The sequence below is a fragment of the Leuresthes tenuis genome, unplaced genomic scaffold (assembly GCF_036924035.1).
Source record: "Leuresthes tenuis unplaced genomic scaffold, fLeuTen1.0.hap1 SCAF_12, whole genome shotgun sequence".
In the NCBI taxonomy this organism is placed as follows: Eukaryota; Metazoa; Chordata; class Actinopteri; order Atheriniformes; family Atherinopsidae; genus Leuresthes; species Leuresthes tenuis.
In genome coordinates, this window is record NW_027325366.1 from 29,271,075 (window position 1) to 29,288,758 (window position 17,684).

The following is a 17,684-nucleotide window of genomic DNA, read 5'->3' on the forward strand; positions in this document are numbered from 1 at the left end:
TTGATAACAGAGCAACTTTATTCTGTTAGAATAACTAACACTACCAGTGGAACCTCACATTATCAACGTGTTAATATCACCGTTTCAAAGACGAACGAGCAATTCCTCAAAAAGTCGAAAATGAAATCCCTTCTGATGCTGAATTTCTACCCAGAATCCTGTTTCATGCAACGGGACACCAGATGGAGCCCGATATAAAAGCTGTTTCATGGGACTTTTAACATTCAGTCAGGCTAAACAAACAACAGAGCACCAAGTGAGGACTAAAATCCCTCTATAGGGGCACTCACTGTTCACAGCTCCATGAAACATGCCACAACTGCTGATCACAGAGGGCATTTTTGGTTTTCAACTTTTCAAGCGAAAACTGTGAGCCACATTCGTCTCAGTTATGAAAATCGGAGAGCCTTCGTGGGCTTCCGTCGAGTGCATTCTCCTCCATTTGAATAATAATTGAACAGCGCCATGGAGCCGCTGACAAATACAGAACAGAGTGAATTAGAGAACCTTTAATGAGTTCAATACCCACTGCAACACAACCTGAAAGAAGACTCTTTCCCCAGCTATGATAAAGCCCCATTCATTCACAGCAGCAGATTACAGTCACATTAAAGCGAGCACAATGAAGCGCTGCTGAACGTGGAAGAATGGAAATTTATTTCCCCTGCTGTTTGAGGTGAAGAATGAATTGAAAAAGGTTATTCGGAGAGAAAGCGTGCTTGTTTATGTTAGGTATTAAAGGATGGATGGGAAAACTGCACTGAGGCAGAGTTACACAGTAGCAAATATCAACAAATAAAAGCAATATGCTGTGGCTCTCCAGGAGAAACCCAAAGCATATTGCTTTAGGAAGAGACAGAAACGCAGAGGAATAGTCGGGTTTGAGGGGAATATGGTAACTGTAGCACAAAGAAAAAAGCAATAAGAAATACATGTTTTTGTTACTGCTAAACTCAGTCTGGAACTCCCTTATGCTACGTCACTGCTGAGCTGTATTCTTTTAATTAAAACTGACAATGAAACATCTATAAATGTTATTGTAAGGCATTTATTTGCAAGTTGCAGTTTAAGTTGTTATCTGCAATGTCACCACTAACTCCTCCACATCTTTACACTTAATTTTTCTGCTTTTTAGGAGGACTGTAAAGAAGCCGGCGAGTCATTCACATTAGCTGTACTGCTGCATTAAACAAGCACCTTCAGGCTTTTTACCTTTAGCAGTTTGCACGAAAATATCTCTGCAAACTGAAGCTTAAAATATCAGATTCTCAATACAGGTGTTAGGATGTTGCACATCAACAAGTTACCAATACCAGAGATTTACAACCATCACCTGAAATGAACCGTTTAAGCCACCTGCTGAGGGGAAATCAGGATAAAAAAGTCAGATAAAGAAAAAGATCTTTATAGGTAAATATATATATACGATTAGCTGAAAATCTGATTCCCACCGAAAAATTCTGAACGAATTTGTTAACAAATGTGTAATTACCTGACAGACAACACTACTGTACTTTGACTAAATGCAGCAAATAAACATCAATAACATTAAAACGTACGTAATGTTCCACTTTCCAGAAGGAAATGTACCACCATAATACCTGTAATAACAATGCAGTTCTCTGTGAGAATAAACTGCACAAAATAACAAAATTTATTCAAGTCTTTCTGTGTTTCCTGTCATAAACACAGTGATGACAAACAGCTCTCAACTGTAAATACAGTGTTTTCAGTCACGGGAACTAGGATTCAACCACAGCAGAGTGGAGGACACATGGAGGAGGAGGAGTGACCTTCACGCTCCCCCTCACAGAAATCACTCATCACATGGTTCTCACTCCACACCTCATCCAGTTCACTCCCACACTTTGTCTTTCTCCATCAAATCGCCGTATGTGTAAAGGAATCAGGTTCAAGAGCAGCAGCAAGAGAAAGATCCCCGGCATTATATCCAAATGTATGTAGGTCTATTGAATGTAGCTTGCGTGGTAAAGTGGGCAGTTTTAAAAGAATTACAGTTACTTTAAAATGTCTCTTGAATTATTACATGACTCAGTCCTTCCTATTTAGGTCTAAAACAAATAAGAAAGACGCCAGAGAAAATTTTAACACATTCAGATGAATCAACAGCCATGGTAATGTTGAGCTGTAAAAACTTTCTCTGGGTTCTAAACAGCAGGTTAACAGTTTCATCTGTCTAATACTTTGCTTCATGACCAAATATCTCTAAAGTTAATGACATCACTGGTGTCAGCATATTAGCACGCTAACACACTAAACTACTGAGTATGTATGACATTATGGTGTCATTTAATACATTTTGATTACTATACTTCAACATTTAGGGTTGAATAATTGAGTCATGTCTTAAAAATGCTTTGTGAGGTCACAGTTACCATTACCACCAGTTCATCTTTGGGTTTGTGCAAATGAGCAAAATTTGAAGAAATTCCATCAAGACACTGTGGAGATATTGCTTTCAGGAAAATTGGATAAATATATGTTGGGAAAACTTGGGAAAGCCAAGGATTTCATGCTGTTGCCAGCATGGGAGCATGCTAATAATCAATTAGGGGAAAGTGCTCTCTGCAAACCAAAAGTGGAGAATGTCAATAAAAGTGTTGTTTTTCCATCAGAAGGCGTTCTGCAGCTGCAAAATGTGATTGGTTAGAATCACTCTTTGTGGTAACTTCACTGCATTTGAGCTGGTTCTTACAGTAAAAGAAGATTTACCAGAAGGAGAAGCTTTTCTATCATGGACAGAATCTTTGTAAAACAATAAAGAGTAAGAAAGTCTTTCTGTATTTCTTTTGGTGGTTAAATCAGATTTGTACGATACATGAAAAGTTCTGCTGTCACAAAACAATAGCAAACTTCTACAAATTTCTGCAGAAAACCTGTTTTGGTGTATTAGTACAAAGCCTTTTGGCATCTCAAGCAACTACTTCCAATCTCTGCTCTCGATGAACCACATAAACTGCATCTTTATACAGCCAATGAAGCTGTTCTCATTCACATAGTTTTCTGTTTTTGTTGTCAAAGGGCAAAACATGGCGAAAAACTGAGACTGAAAAGGAGCCTGTTAAGAAGATACATGTCTACTGTATATGAGTATTTTCATGCATGCCTTGGTATCAGACTCTAAATGGCAGTCCAGCTCACCTTTCAGTCTGTCTGCTAGCAGCGCTGCCTCATGCTCAGAGTAGTGAACGATGGGAGGAGGAGACGGTGGCCGCAGGCGGTCTTCGTTAACCTTGCGTCGGTGTCTTTCCTCTCTGGCCAATAAGCGTTGTTTACACTCCCACTCATACAGGTCGTCTCTGGCTTGGGCGAAGTCCACGTGGATCCTTCCAGAGTCCTTCTTATCCGTGCTGGATCCGATGCGCATCCGATATCCTGAAAAGGACACCGAAGAATGACTCTTGCTGCTGTTTTATTTTCTTGGGAAAACATTTTATTTACGAGCCGAATATTCTGGGTTTGTAAAAGTAAAAGTAATTATTGTAAAAGAGTTAAAAGAGTGCTTGAAGACCTAAAGAAGCTTTTGCTCTTGGCTGATTGACAGAAAACATTACCCGAACAAGAGAAACGTCAGTGTAAGTAATGGAAAAGATCATAAAAGTCCTTCTAGAGGGTAATCCAACACAGACTGTGGCAACTGTGCCTAAAATTTGGAGTAAATACAAACAAAATGAGTTGTAAAAGGGAAACATACTGGTTGAACAAGGAAGATGTCAAAGTGTCAGGACAGAAAACTCAAAGCAATATGCCTGAAAAAATTTAAAGGAAAATAAATAAAAAACAAATGGACAGAAACAGAAGTCAGTGTCTGTGATCTAACTGTAACAAACAAGCTGAATGAAGTGGGGATTTTTATCGAGAAAAGTCAAACATAAACCATGAATAAAAAGGTAAAGAGAAGAAAACAAGGTTACAGAGGGCTAAAGAGAAGGATTGTGGACGATTGGGTGAAAGTGATATTCAGTGATGAATCACCCATGTGCATTTGAGATGATGCTGGAACGTTAGTTTGGTGCAGATCCGATGAAACACAGAAAGATCACTCGCTGAAGAAAGCGAGCATATTTCCACATTTCCTCGACACTTTGTGCTTCTTTGCACCTCTGGTTAGATGCTAAACTGCGTTTTGTTGTCCCAGTACTTGTACGATGACAATAAAGTTGCATCTAATCTAATCTAATATGGGGTTGATGTCAGGCAAAGGACCAGAAGAGATGGCAGTCATTACCTCGACAGTAAATGCACAGGTGGACACTTTTGTTTTCAATCAGTCAGAAAGTATGTTTGGTGATGCTGAGCTAATTTCTTCAGGATGATAATGCATATTTCTGCAGAATAAAGTCTTCAAACTGTTCAACAGTCCAGATCTTGATCTGACTGAAATGTTTATGGTAGAAATTGATAAAGAAGGTCACAAGGCTTCATCCTGCCAAGCCGATTTGTCAACTGCTGCACAAGAATGTTGTAACTTGATTGATGAAGAACATTGATTTTCATAAGTGAATTTAATGCGGTCATTGAACATTCAGCTGTTAAACTAAACTCTTTTCTGTTGCATCTGTGATTTGTTTTCATATTTTTTTTGCCAGGGATTGTAGCAGGAAACCCTTAAATTAGCTCACCTGACAGGTAAATAGCCTTGTCCACCATGAACTCCTCGCTGAAGCGGATGTGGCAGAAGTTCTTCTTGCTCTTGCGGATGGCGATGATCTCCCCGCAATAGTCGAATACCTCCCTGATGATTTCCTCAGTGGCATTCTCCGGCAACCCCCCGACAAACACGGTTTTACAGCCGGGGGGGCGCTCTCGTGTTGATGGAGGGGGCAGATCTGAAACAGAATGATGTTGTCATCATAGGTGCCATGATTCCATGGCTACACTTTCAATAAATCTTGTAATATACAACAAAAGTTCTCTGTATGCAAACTGTGTATGGCATCAAAATGGCCGCTATGCTTTCTAATGATTATTGTTGATCCACGATTGCAAATTTTAGTCCACAGCGAAGACAAACACTTCTTTATCACTCTCCAGTTGAAAGTAAAATACTCAATTAGGGCTGTTTTTGACAAGTTTTTATTGTTTGGTGGTAACAGTCTAGCTGAAGAAAAAGGTTTTGAATAATTTTTCTACTACCGTCAGCATCTGGTATTAAGTAACTTTACTGTCCAAGTAAAAAAAGAATTAAGAATATAATGAATGTGTGGGTTTTTACTCGGGTTCTGGGGGAACAGAGTGCAGCTCTTGCAGTGGATAATCTCCTTGATGACTGGTACATCGGCGGGAACAGGTGGAGGTGGGATCAGGCTGATGCCCGCCATCATGGGGTTTATGGGTGCGATGAGGCTCAGACTGGGGTCGAATCTCTGGATACACAGAGAGTCTGTGGGACAGAACAATAACAGATAACACAAAGATTCAGATTTATAGTACTTTCTACAACACTCTAACAATGATGGAGCAGTATTGGGCTGTAGCCTGCTCGTCTTTTGAGATGTTTGTCTGGTGGTTGATCAGATATTAGCACTTGGCTGTGTCTGGGCTCACAGAGCTGCTTACAGGGCTGTAGGCTCTTAATAAGGGTGCTAATATTTAAACCTTGAAGCATTATCGTAAAGGTTGCCAATACAAAGTCCACTTGTGTTTATTAAGAGTACCAATGCTACTATTGGTATTATGGTACAACTGGTATACAGATAGCATTGCAAACATTTTGAAAAGTTTGCTCTGAAATGAGCTTCAGATTTCCAGACAGTTGATTTAGACACACTGAAGGTGGTTTAGTGTGCTGGATCCTTGTTATTCTAGCTATAACGGGATAAATAACAACAACGGCACCGCTGAGATCATTTGTACTCCTCGCACGTAAAGCTAGGATGACAAATTTGACAGAGGGGATTAGGAATTAGCATGAAATGTGCATGTTATGACGTCATCTAATCTGGTGACGTACATACTGCTTTTTGTCATGTTGGCTCTTTGGTCATTCAGTCAGAATAAAAGTGCATTGTACTGTTTTTTAATCAGTGTCACAGTAAAGAAAGCTTTGGTAGTGCATTATATCAAAAAACATAAACGCAAAGGAGAGAATAACCTGTCACTATCAGGAGAAAAATGTATAAAAGAGGGAAAACTGGGGACTTGATCTGTGGTAAAATATCCAAATATATCATCTTGCATGTGCTGATGGGAAAGATAAGAGAGTGAAGCTTGGTGAAGACAAGAGGAAGGAATGAAGAAAATGTCTTATCTCCAGGATAGAGAGAAAGTGAGGGAGGAAGAGATGGATAAACAATAAGAGCACAGAGGCGACAGGAGCAATGCTTCTCCTGTCTGGGTAAAAATAAAGCTGGCAGGCTGGAGGAGGGAGGTGCAGCATCGCATGTTCCCATCTCCAACACTGCAATAACAAAGGAGCAGGAGGAACAAAATGTCAGCAGAAAATCCTCCCCCACTGCATCCCTGCACAGCCACAATACCATGGAGAATAAAGTGATTCAAATCACAGAAGAAGGAAGCTGTCATACATGGAAAGGACAGACATCCCTTATGGTAATCTAACAGAAAAAAATGATTTTGCTTCTTGGTATGGATGACTGACAGAACTGATTCACTGTGAAGGCTTTTACCTCTGCTGGTCTGAACATTCAGCACACTGTGTGTGAGGAAGCTCAACAGTAAAAAGAATGCATTATATCTCTAAACGTGCACGTTTTCTAACACTAACCAGGTGATGTTATTGCTTAAACCTGACCAGGGAGTAAAAAAAATGTTTTAGTTTAGGATTACTTATTGACTCAAAGAAACCCGGAGGTAAAAAAAATATACATAAATTACATTTTTAAAAAGTTATCTCCTGTGGTTATCCATCATGTGTTCCATGGCTGAATGCACCCATGACTGAAATTGGTGTGTGTAATTGACCACCCACCCCACCTCCTTCCACCTTGAGTTGAAATTGTGGCTCGTTAAAGGAAACACTTGATGTTGAATGATGTTTGCTTCAATGTGCAAACTTCATTTGAGTCGTATTTCATTCCTATGACATGTAGGGGCGAAAAACAACATTATTTTGATTGAATGACTTGTTATTCCTGCGTCAATGTCTTTGTGTGTGTCTTTTTAACCTAAAAATGTAGGTTTCAGTGGAGGAGAAATATGAGACAGGCAAAAGAAGAAGAGAGGCTGTGCTCGAATAACGAGGCTTGTTACTATATTCACATTCAAAATATAATATACTTGAATTTTAACAGTTATGTGCTAAACCAGTGTCAAACCAAGATATCATCACCAACCAGCATTAAAAAGCACTTTAGTTCAAGAATTACGTTAAATTAGTTAAATTAGAATTAAGTTTAAATTATTTTCTTTTTCCGGCTTCCTTCCACCATCCAAAAACAAAAATACAGAAAAGCAACAAATACAGTTGGAAAATACATTTTGACTATGGAAACTTGGAGGGGTTTCTAAGGCTAGTTAACATCTGATAAGCACTCCAGATGGACTGTACCGGCCCCTCAGGTATCATCACTCTCCCCTCCCTGCAGTGCTGTGATTGGTGCCTCCTTGCTCAGAGTGTTAAATTAAGTTACATTTTGAACATTTAGGAGCTGCAACAATACATTTGATCAAAATGTATTTTAGTTTTTGTGCTTTTAAAAATCCCTCCTGTGGCATCATATTTATCTCGAAGATACATAGTTTAAAGTAGGATCTGTCTTAGCTGAGCACTGCTATAGTAATTGTTAAATATCTTTATTCTCACCCAGCATTAAAGTACACCGCGTGCTGCAGGCTAAAGAGCTGTTAAACGCTTCCTGCGCAGTATTTTGTTTCGGAAAAAGAAGAAAGCCTCACACACTCTTTATCAGAGAGAAATCTGCAGGCTTATAAAAAGAAAAATGATCCACCATAAATCTGAGCATGTGCGGCCGGGATGCACTCTGAGATTCTTCAGGTCTTAGGAAAACTCATTAAAGCTCAGTCTACGATAGCCTCGACAGGTAAATTACAAGCCTTGGTGCTACACATTCATCATAATCACAAAAGGCTGGTTTTGCTCACAGCTTTTCTTCCAGAACCAAAATGAGTCGAGCCGGGTTAATTTCTCTGGCTATGAATTCTGTTGCGTCTGCCAGGGAAGAACAAAGGAAGAAATATAGAGAGGAAAAACAAAACACACACAGAGGGACAAGAAAAATTAAAACCAGTGCAAAGAAACAGAGAGCGAGCCTCTGACAGATGTGATTATTTCAAACCCAGACCCACTAGGAGGCATGAGCTGCTCCGGCCTTGCTGTGAGACATCTGGCTGCAATTACCCTCAAGGTGAGAGCTCATCAGTCAGGAAGCACCCAGTTTATACAAAAGTAAACTTAAACTAATCCTAATTCCAATCTTCATTTAAATCAGCATCAAACTGTGACCCTTTCTTATTTTTGCCTCTAACAAATGTATAAAGAGGCAGTGGAGGAGTTTCTGTGCCCTCTGGCACAAAATTCATGACTCCACCTCTATAGAAAACATTTGATCAAACATTTATTATGTGAATAACAACTCTTGGCTCCACAAAGTGAGGATCAACAAAGATCCAATGAAAAGGTTTTGCCTCAGTGTCGTCTGAATGTAAATCTGTTCACACTAGAGGATTAGCTTCTTTTTATAGCAATCATTTTATTTTAATTTAGTTTGAGATTTAGACTTTGTGACGCCACTTTACACTCTGTTGGTGTAAAATGTAAAAGTCACAGAGCTGTTTTTTAAGGTTTTTGGTCGTCTGTAAATCTGCCATCATAAAGACAGCCACATTATCAAATTGTCACACCCACATACTCTTGCATTATCTTATTTTACACAGCATCCCAACATTTTAGGAGGTTTTTAACAAAGCTTGGAGATCAGTGTAAACATATGTTTTTGGGTGACATGACCCTTACGGCCATATCTGTCTCTTCTCTCTTGCTTCTCTTTTCAAAACATTCCCACATGTGGTTTAAAGAGGGAGGAGAGTTGCAGCTGTTGCCAGAGGTGGAGTCAACTCAGTGTCACATCATCCCTGTAATAACATGTCATCTTTTGAACATTTCCAATCTGGCGCAATGGTTTTTGGTCACTATGTTCCCGTCCATCCCTCCCAACAACAGCTCGTCTCTCTTCATTGCAGATTTGCTCAGTTAAGTCAATGCATTCATTTATCCTGAGGTTCACACAAAAAAACTCCTACTCACTAAATCCCCCCATGTGGCCATTAAATAAAAGCACAAAATGATGCATTTATATCATGACAGCCGCTCCGTCCAGGGCTTTATACAGTAGAAACACACACAAAGCTCAGTGAAATAATCCCCAAGTCTTAGAAAAACAGGTTTTATAAATAGATTCCAAGGTGAAATAAAACCCAGAGAAAATTAAACTGTGTGGCTACACACAGCTTTGTGTCGTCTTCATTGAAATAACAAGGAAGTACTGTGCGTTTGGAATACAGCAACACTGTACATTATGCAGTGCTGAGTGACAGATGAAGCTCTGAGACTGTTGTGGAGTTGAGGCCCTACATATGCATTTCTCTGTTTGAGTTAGACTTTGGTGGAATTGTATGAAGAGGGGGGGGCAGAAAAGAGGTATTTATTACATCCAGATGATAGAGTTTCTGTTGTGTTGTATGTTTTTCCAGTCCTGCCCTTTTTAGAAAAATGTCACAGCTTAATACAGCTGGAAAAATCTCTCTAAAAAGCAGCTCATTGGAAACACAAGAAAAAATATAATAAAAAATGAACTATAGCAAAGGTTTGTGTGTATTAGAATGGAGGAAAATTATAAATACAGTAGTTTCAATGAATAAATTATGTTCAGATATTACAAAAACCCTTTCAAAAGCTCAGACTTGTAATAATAGTTGATTAAAAGTTAAATTCACCACAGTCCACCGCGTGCTTTACTCATTCATGGTTTGTTTTCATTCATTTGAGCGTTTTTAAAAGAATATTAGCAACATTATCTTATTGAAGCAATTTCTACTGCAGTTCTAGTTGCAGAATATGCGTCACCTACTGTAGTTGTATCTCAAACTACTCATTTTAATCAGAAAACAGTAGAGGATAGAAATGACCACATAGTTAATCTAAAAAACAGCCTGGAGGACAGTAGTTGTTGCCCTCATCTGTTTCCCTCAATGTTGCTGCAGAGGATAAAAAAAATAACTAAAGCCTGATTCTGGGCTCTGGTCAGTGATTGTAGACCCATCCAGAAGGCCTGTTACGTGGGTCATTTTTGGAAATATTTGTGCTAATTACAGCCTATCAGACCGTGTACATTTCCTATGAAGTGGGACCTCTTATATTCGTACTATTTCAGTAAATATGTAACTGCTGCGAGCAGCGAAGTTCATCTGAAAGAATTTAACACTTGAAACTGACGTGAGATCATCAGCTACAAACTCAACAGCAGCCCAGTTCTTTTATTTTGGCACATCATCAAGTTTGACTTATTTTAATTAATCAGAACCAGCTGCTTTGAGCTGGCATCAGCCACATTCGTCAGATTAACCCTTTCTCCTCTGTCTATTGTTAAAAACGACCTGCCACAGCTTTCTGTAGTTTGAATGTAGAATAATTAGCAAGGAGGCTGTGCGATATCCCAATAATTAAAATACAGCAAATGGAGATTTGTTGTGCTTTTCATGTGCATATTTACAGTTTTAAGTATGCACATAAAAGTGTCATGTCCCAGTGCAGCCTGGTGAAGCAGATATAAAACTCTATCAAACATCTCTGCCTATGGAGCCCAAAGCGTCTCAGGGCAACCTATCATCTGTGGAGCTCTTTCTTATTGTTAAGGGGTTTAAAGTGAAACTTCTGAAGTTCTGCACTCATTTGAAATTACAGATTAAACTAAGAAAACTGTCTCAACAGATTAAATTGTTAGTGACATAAGTTATTTTTCTTTACACTGTGTGAATCTTCACTCTCATATGCAGTGAAACACTTGTGAGACTGACTGAGCAGCACAGAGAATAAGATGCTATGAACAACATACAGCAATTCAGAAACAGTAACTGATTGATTTTAACTCATATTATTCTCTTAATCTATGCCTGGAATAAACTTGTCTCCTCACAGGAAGTGCATTCCTGATTTGAACCTCAGCTTTGGCCTTTCTGCTTGCTCTGGTTTCATTTTACAGTCCAAACGCATGAATGTTAAATTAAGTCTTGATTTTGGTTGCTGAGTGCAGTTGTCTGTCACAGGAAGGTAGTTGGTGCGCACTCCAACAAATATGAAGTGGAAAACTGTGGACTTCTCCCCTTATGTTACAATATTTAGACTCTCAAGGCAACCACAGGTTTTACTATAAAACCCAAATCAGTTCATTCTAACCCTGCCATAAAATGCGATCTAATTATGTGAAAGAGGCAAAAAATGTCTTCCTACCTCTGTTTTGTTTTAGCTTGATTTAATAAGTCTGATATTTCCACATTTTCCACAGAAAACTTAAAGTTCACCAAAATAAAGTCAAATGACTTTATTTCAGTTTAGTTAACTTTATGAAGTTGCTTTTAACTTATGTAGCAGTGAACTGCCATGTTTTGGACATTGGAGAGACATACTAAGGGTCTTTAAAGAAGAAAAGGAAAATGTATGTCTTTGTTGCCTTTTCACAGGTAAAAAAAAAAAAGAAAAAAAGTATAAAGTAAAGAGTAAAAATAACAGCTATTAACATCCACAGATCGATTGGGTTACAGATTAAATAATCCCGCAAATGACAGTTATGCAAAGTTTAGAACAGACGGTACCTGAAACCAGCTGCTGCCCGCTGATGCCCACCGGCATGATGCCCAGGTTGTTCATGGCTGTAGCCCAGGCTCCATGCTCAGCAACAGGGATGCTCAGGTGGTTCTGCTCAGCACCCAGACTGCCTGCACCATCAGCTGCTACACCAGACCAAAGCAAACACACTGACATCAGAGACTAAAAATCATTTGCTCCAAAAATGAATTTAACAGCGGTTTTGCTTGGCTCGTCTTTACTTAATCCAATTTAACCAGCAGGAGTTTCTTATGGCTCCATTTAGAATAGAATAAATGTGTGGCTTATATTTTTGCAAATGCAATAATTTTGAAAGTAGAATCACAATTTTCTTGCGTACCACTGGCCATAGCAGGTGGTCCTTTCTCTCCTTTCCCTGCAGTCCTGTCATCAGATCCTTTCTCTGGCTTACAGAGGGATGGAGGGATGGATCATCAACTGGATGAACGGGAAGTCTCATCCAGTCTGACCCACAATCACAGTCTGAGGATTACAAAAAAGGGAAATAAAGAGTTAAAATCACGCTAGAGTCAGAGAAGAAAAGAACACCTTGAGAACGCATATGAGTAATCATGACGCAAAACCAGAGGCATCTTAAGGTGATTAAGAAGCAAAGTTACAATTTCAGCAAACTTTCCAGAAGGGAAAAGTTAGCTGAGACTTAAAACACACACACACATGCACACAAGAACGCAAATGCTACCTTTCATTCATGTACACTGACAGTTTCTAATCTAATTACACAGGCGTGTGCATGCCTTTACATATGTTGTTAGTGGGTTGGCATCTTTTTTCATTACCACTGTGCCACCCCCTCACTGATCCAAGCAGTCGAAGCCACATGGAAAACATCAGAGGATCAAACTGGCAGTATTCAGCAGCTGAGACAGACCTGTCTGCCAGACAGACCACAATTTAGTCGCATCCTTATAATCCACGTGATTAGCAGATATCATGCAGGCTGCATCTTGTGTGGTCCCATTGTGGTTGTCTCCTATCAGATCCGCATCTACCAGCTTATTTTTACTCAAATTAAATCCTCTGTGTTTCAGTCTCAAGTTCAGTCAGCCCAAGACTTAACAGAAATGTATAAACTAATTCAGAAATAAAATATTGGACAGCTCATACTCTCCAGAGTATGAAAGCATGCTGAAAAATGCTGTGTACTTCTATCTACCCAGACACAGGGTTAAGATGTTTTGGAGGGTTGCTTACAAGGAGTTACCCAGTGCAACCCAGTGTCTGCTTTAGAGCTAGGGTCAACACTTGGCACATCATTGATAAATCATTTGATCTACCCAGCTGCTTTTATAACTTTGCGTTCTTCTTCCCTTCTACTAAAGAAGCTCTGCGTCCTCGTACACATAAAGCACGAGTTCTGATAGTTTTAATGACTAAGTACCATTCCAGGGAGCCAAAATACAACTCAGGCCCGTACCAGAAATATAAATTAATCAAATTTTCCCTCGGTGGGTGGCTTATTACTCATAGCAGTTCATGAGTTGACGCGTAGTTTGCCTGTTACAGCTTCTTTGTTTTAAATATAGACTGCATTTGTACTCTTCTGTATCAGTAAATCAACCAATCTGCAGATATTGCAGATCACTTTCTTTGTCCCAGGAGCTCCAAAGAGCAAGAGATGATTCATATATTTTCTCCTAAAATAATCCGGTGAACAGCACTTGAGGTGGGGACAGAATATAATTCATATGGCAGATTTTTTTATATGTGTGCCAATATAACAAATCTTACTTAAATTTCTGTGACTCACAAGTTGCAACTTGTGGCTCTGTAGAAGGTAAACATTTCCAAACCTGACAAATTTTTTGTAACAGCAGTTGGATAGTAAATACGGTGATGACATTTATTTCCCATCATCTCTGTGAGTAGGAAAAACGAAGAGCTTCTTCACACAAAATCAATCCCTGGTCAGAAAAAAAACAACTTACCAGAAAAGTGAGACAAGGAGCTGAACAACATGGAGATGAGTTTTGAGGTGACTTTGAGGAGCAACTTACAAACTCATGCATGAGAAACTTCAGCACAGATGACTCAAAAGGTAGTGAGTTTAGGTGTGTACAGGGTCCCGATGGGTTGCAGATGTGGAAAGCATGTACCAAGACCTAAAAAGTAGGAGATATGATATATTTCCTTTGAGGACTATGGGGCAGATGATCATTCACTCATGTTTGCTTTTCCTGTTGGAAAACGTTCTCCATTTAGTATTTTGTGTAATCCAACTGCAGAGCTTGTGGCAGGGCTCATTTTTCCCAATGGAGAAGAGAATACAAGCACAGAAAAGTGAACTAATAGACTCAGGGCTGGCTGCTATTCTCCTCAAGGGGCGATCTAACTGACAACCACATGACACAGATACATGAAAATGATGTATTTTATTTAAAGTTGGCTGTATGTTTAAAATGGTGTTTGATATGCTTCCAGTGGTTTATCATATGTTGGCAATTGCTATTTTTTGTGCTGATTTATATTCAACCAGCGACAAGAATAAAATTTCTTGATTCCATCTGTATCTGACCTAATATGAAGACATGTTTATATTACTACCTGCAACATTAGAATTGATCCGTTAGGACTAATGCTAAGTCATGCTATTAATGTGGTTCCTGCACATATGTGCTCATATATGGAACAAATCTGTCTCAGACCACATGAAGCTCTTATCCAGCGTAGTCAATTTACAGATCGATCAACATTAAAAGCAGGGGTTCCCTGCCACCGTTTGTCAAAGGGACACGATGTGGCTCAGCTAAAAAGCCATATAACCCTTGAATAGGCATCATAACAGATGCTAATTGTTCCGTAATTAAAGTAAACGCACCATTATCTGCATAGTTCCACCTGCAGGGCTAATCAACAGCCACATGGTTTTACTGTCGGCAGGACTTGGTCATTGCTTTCAAAGCGCATTGCTTTTTGCAAGAGCACAGAAAACATTACAAGAAGATATCTTTGTGAAGCAGCGTTTTCTGCAGTGAATGCAGCTAACTAAACTAAATGTTCACTTTTTCCTAGAATTAGTTTGACAGTAAAAAACTCACTTATCAGTGATATCAGTCAGCTGATCGGTGAGTGTGTATGCTGGGTTAAAACATGGACTGTGTTATTCATCTGAGAGTGCCACCGTTGCCACATGGCTCACTTTTACATGTCAGAAGTTAAACAAGATACACCAAACATTAAGTGGTAGAAACAACTTGCTGTAGCTTAAAGACAATATGAAAAGGATTTGAACTGAATGTTCAACACATGCTGCTCGTATAAATGAGGTATGCTTCTTGCTGTGTTAAACTGACCCAGTGTGTAACCCAGTGGTGTACTCAAACTTATCAGATTGTGTTGTCTTCGGTCTTACGTTTTTGACTGTTTACTTCTAATTTGGTTCCTACAGAGGAATGGGAGAGCCTGACACATATGTTTTCTATATGGCTTATGTTCTCATGAGGAGGCAAAGTGCAGTGCTATCCAGTGGGACTCCTGTTAAAAAGCAAGACTAGCTAACTTTTAGTTCTGCTTTTGAGTGGTCCAATTGACATTACTGTGGGAGGCAAACAAATGTTACCAACACGGAACCGGACACTGATTGATGATTCATTATCTTCTGTTTATCTGACGTCAGGTCCAGGAGAGAAACCCGAACATGTCTCTCCCTACTTTTGTCCTATTGAAAAACTTCACACAGCTTCATTTAAATTATAATTCCTGGAAAAGAAGCTAATAACTTTTAAGTTCAGATTGACTTTAAATATTTCTTTACATCATATTGTTAGGTTTTCTGTCTGAGGCTGTTTGTCAGGCGGAGACTGTATCTTTGATGTGGGATTCAAAGCGTAACACTGAAGCGCTAATAGTTCATCGTGCAGAGCACATTCTCTCTGACAGCCCGCGCTGTTCTGCAGCAATCACCATTTTTCACGCGTGACACCAGGAAACCAGCTGAACCTCACAACACATCTTGCTTTAATTGAGACACAATCATATCAGTGACTTTTCATTAATGATTACACAACACAACGTGTAGTTCAGGAAGATTTCCAATTAAACTCCAACACGTATACAGTCTTTGCAATTTGGAGTTTTACAGAAGCTGCCTGCACGCCTCAGAGCAGATGGTTGTTGTTTGTATCAGAGGCACAGTGTAACAGAGGCAGCCAATCAGATAACGATGCATTCAAGGTTTATATGTACAGAATATATGGCATATGTATTTAGAGTAAATGAAGATTGATGATTCTCATCATCCAAGTCTTCACAGAAAATGAGTAATAAGTAAGTTCGTCTGCATCTCCAAAAGGTAAGAATATCCCAAGCCATGACTGTAAACTGTGAGATGGTGTGTTTCCTGTAGTGCTGCATCACCGTGACATGACAGGAATCCCAACACATAAATAGTTAAACGTGTAAGCCCTATACATAAACGTAGTCATGTACCTTAATTCTACCCCTGAACAGGTAGTTGTAACTCCTATCCCAAACAGCTCACAACTGACAGACTTTCAAAACAACAATGTTTTGCATTAAGTTCAACATAGCTATTACATTTCCTGTCATGAGAACTGGTTGCCCACAAAGACAAAGCGTGGCAAACCTCAAACATGACAACCCGGGGAAATGTTAAAACAAAGGCAGAAGAACCTCAGCACACACACATGCTGCAGGCAGAATTACTTAAGACATGAGGGCGGCTGCTTCACTGCAGCATTGCAGGAAGTTCACATCAGTCTTAAGAGTCATTTATCTTTAAAGGAATTTGGCACATTGGTGACATCTTGATTTATATCAGTCAGACCATTACTTTGATCCAGACTAAAATATCCCAGTAACTGCTGTGTGGCTCGCCATCAAATCTTTCATGTTTCCAAGATGTTGAAACCTACTAATTTTGAATCGAATCTTAAGGCCCTTTAAATAGAAAGTAAATAAGTTGAGAATGAAAATAACAAGAAGCGACAAAAATGAGAGAAAAATAAATTATCTTATAAAACAAAAAGGATATGTTGAGTGACTGATATGAAACATTGGGATGGACTGAAATTAGACTTTTTTTCAAAGTTGCATAAGTATGAGTCAGACAGTCCAAAAAAAATCAGGCTCATTTAAAACACGACAAGATGCAGAACTGCTAGCATCTCTCCCGCTGCTCTCTGTGAGCAGCATATCAGTTTGAAACACACACAAACACACAAACCTCCTTATCCAGGTAAGAATCGTATGTTTAATGGGCCACAGCAGGCACTTACTAAAAACCTACACACACAAACACCTGGAGCTATGTACCGTCTGCACTAACTGTCTCGTTATTCAGATGCTTCTTGTTCGTCTCAGCCGATCAAGTCCAATCTGTCAAAATTTCTGCATGGTACATATCTGCAAATGTTTGAGGATGTAATGTACCAATACAGAACCAAGCACAACTTCATTTGTGTTTCTCTTTATATACCAGTGAATGAATAGAGGAATTTTTGACTATTTCAAGTTCTGGGTTCTGTTCTGTTCACACTCACAGTTTATGAAAACAATGTATTGGCCTTTCAATGTTCACCATATAGGATTTACAGACGTCTAGAAACCAACTGAAAGACACTTTGTGTCAAGACTAATGACAACACAGGCCTGGTGATGAATTTCATGTTGAATTTCTGTATATTGATAGCTCTGAACTTTACATCCTGGTACTTTAGGCCCAGTCTCACGGAGCAGGCAATATGAACACGTGACCGCAGCTTAAATAAACATAAAATTAAGTGTAAAGTTACTAAATGTAGTTATCCTCACAATGCCTAAAAACAAATACATAAAATAAAAATACATTAGCCCTTTTTGCCCTCTTATATCTTGTTAT

The 17,684-nt window shown here is 39.1% G+C and overlaps 1 protein-coding gene across 1 annotated transcript in view; it reads right to left on the reverse strand.

The window, feature by feature from the left end:
* The window catches only part of enox1 (ecto-NOX disulfide-thiol exchanger 1), a 108,700-nt gene that overhangs the window by 35,344 nt on the left and 55,672 nt on the right, over positions 1-17,684 (reverse strand). Inside the window, exons 3-7 of the mRNA XM_072397418.1 lie at positions 12,165-12,307; positions 11,812-11,949; positions 5,237-5,404; positions 4,644-4,850; positions 3,163-3,396 (exon numbers count right to left, since the gene is read on the reverse strand). Coding sequence (XP_072253519.1) covers positions 3,163-3,396; positions 4,644-4,850; positions 5,237-5,404; positions 11,812-11,949; positions 12,165-12,174 — 757 coding nt within the window. The 5' untranslated portion in view covers positions 12,175-12,307. The remainder of the gene's footprint in view (positions 1-3,162; positions 3,397-4,643; positions 4,851-5,236; positions 5,405-11,811; positions 11,950-12,164; positions 12,308-17,684) is intronic.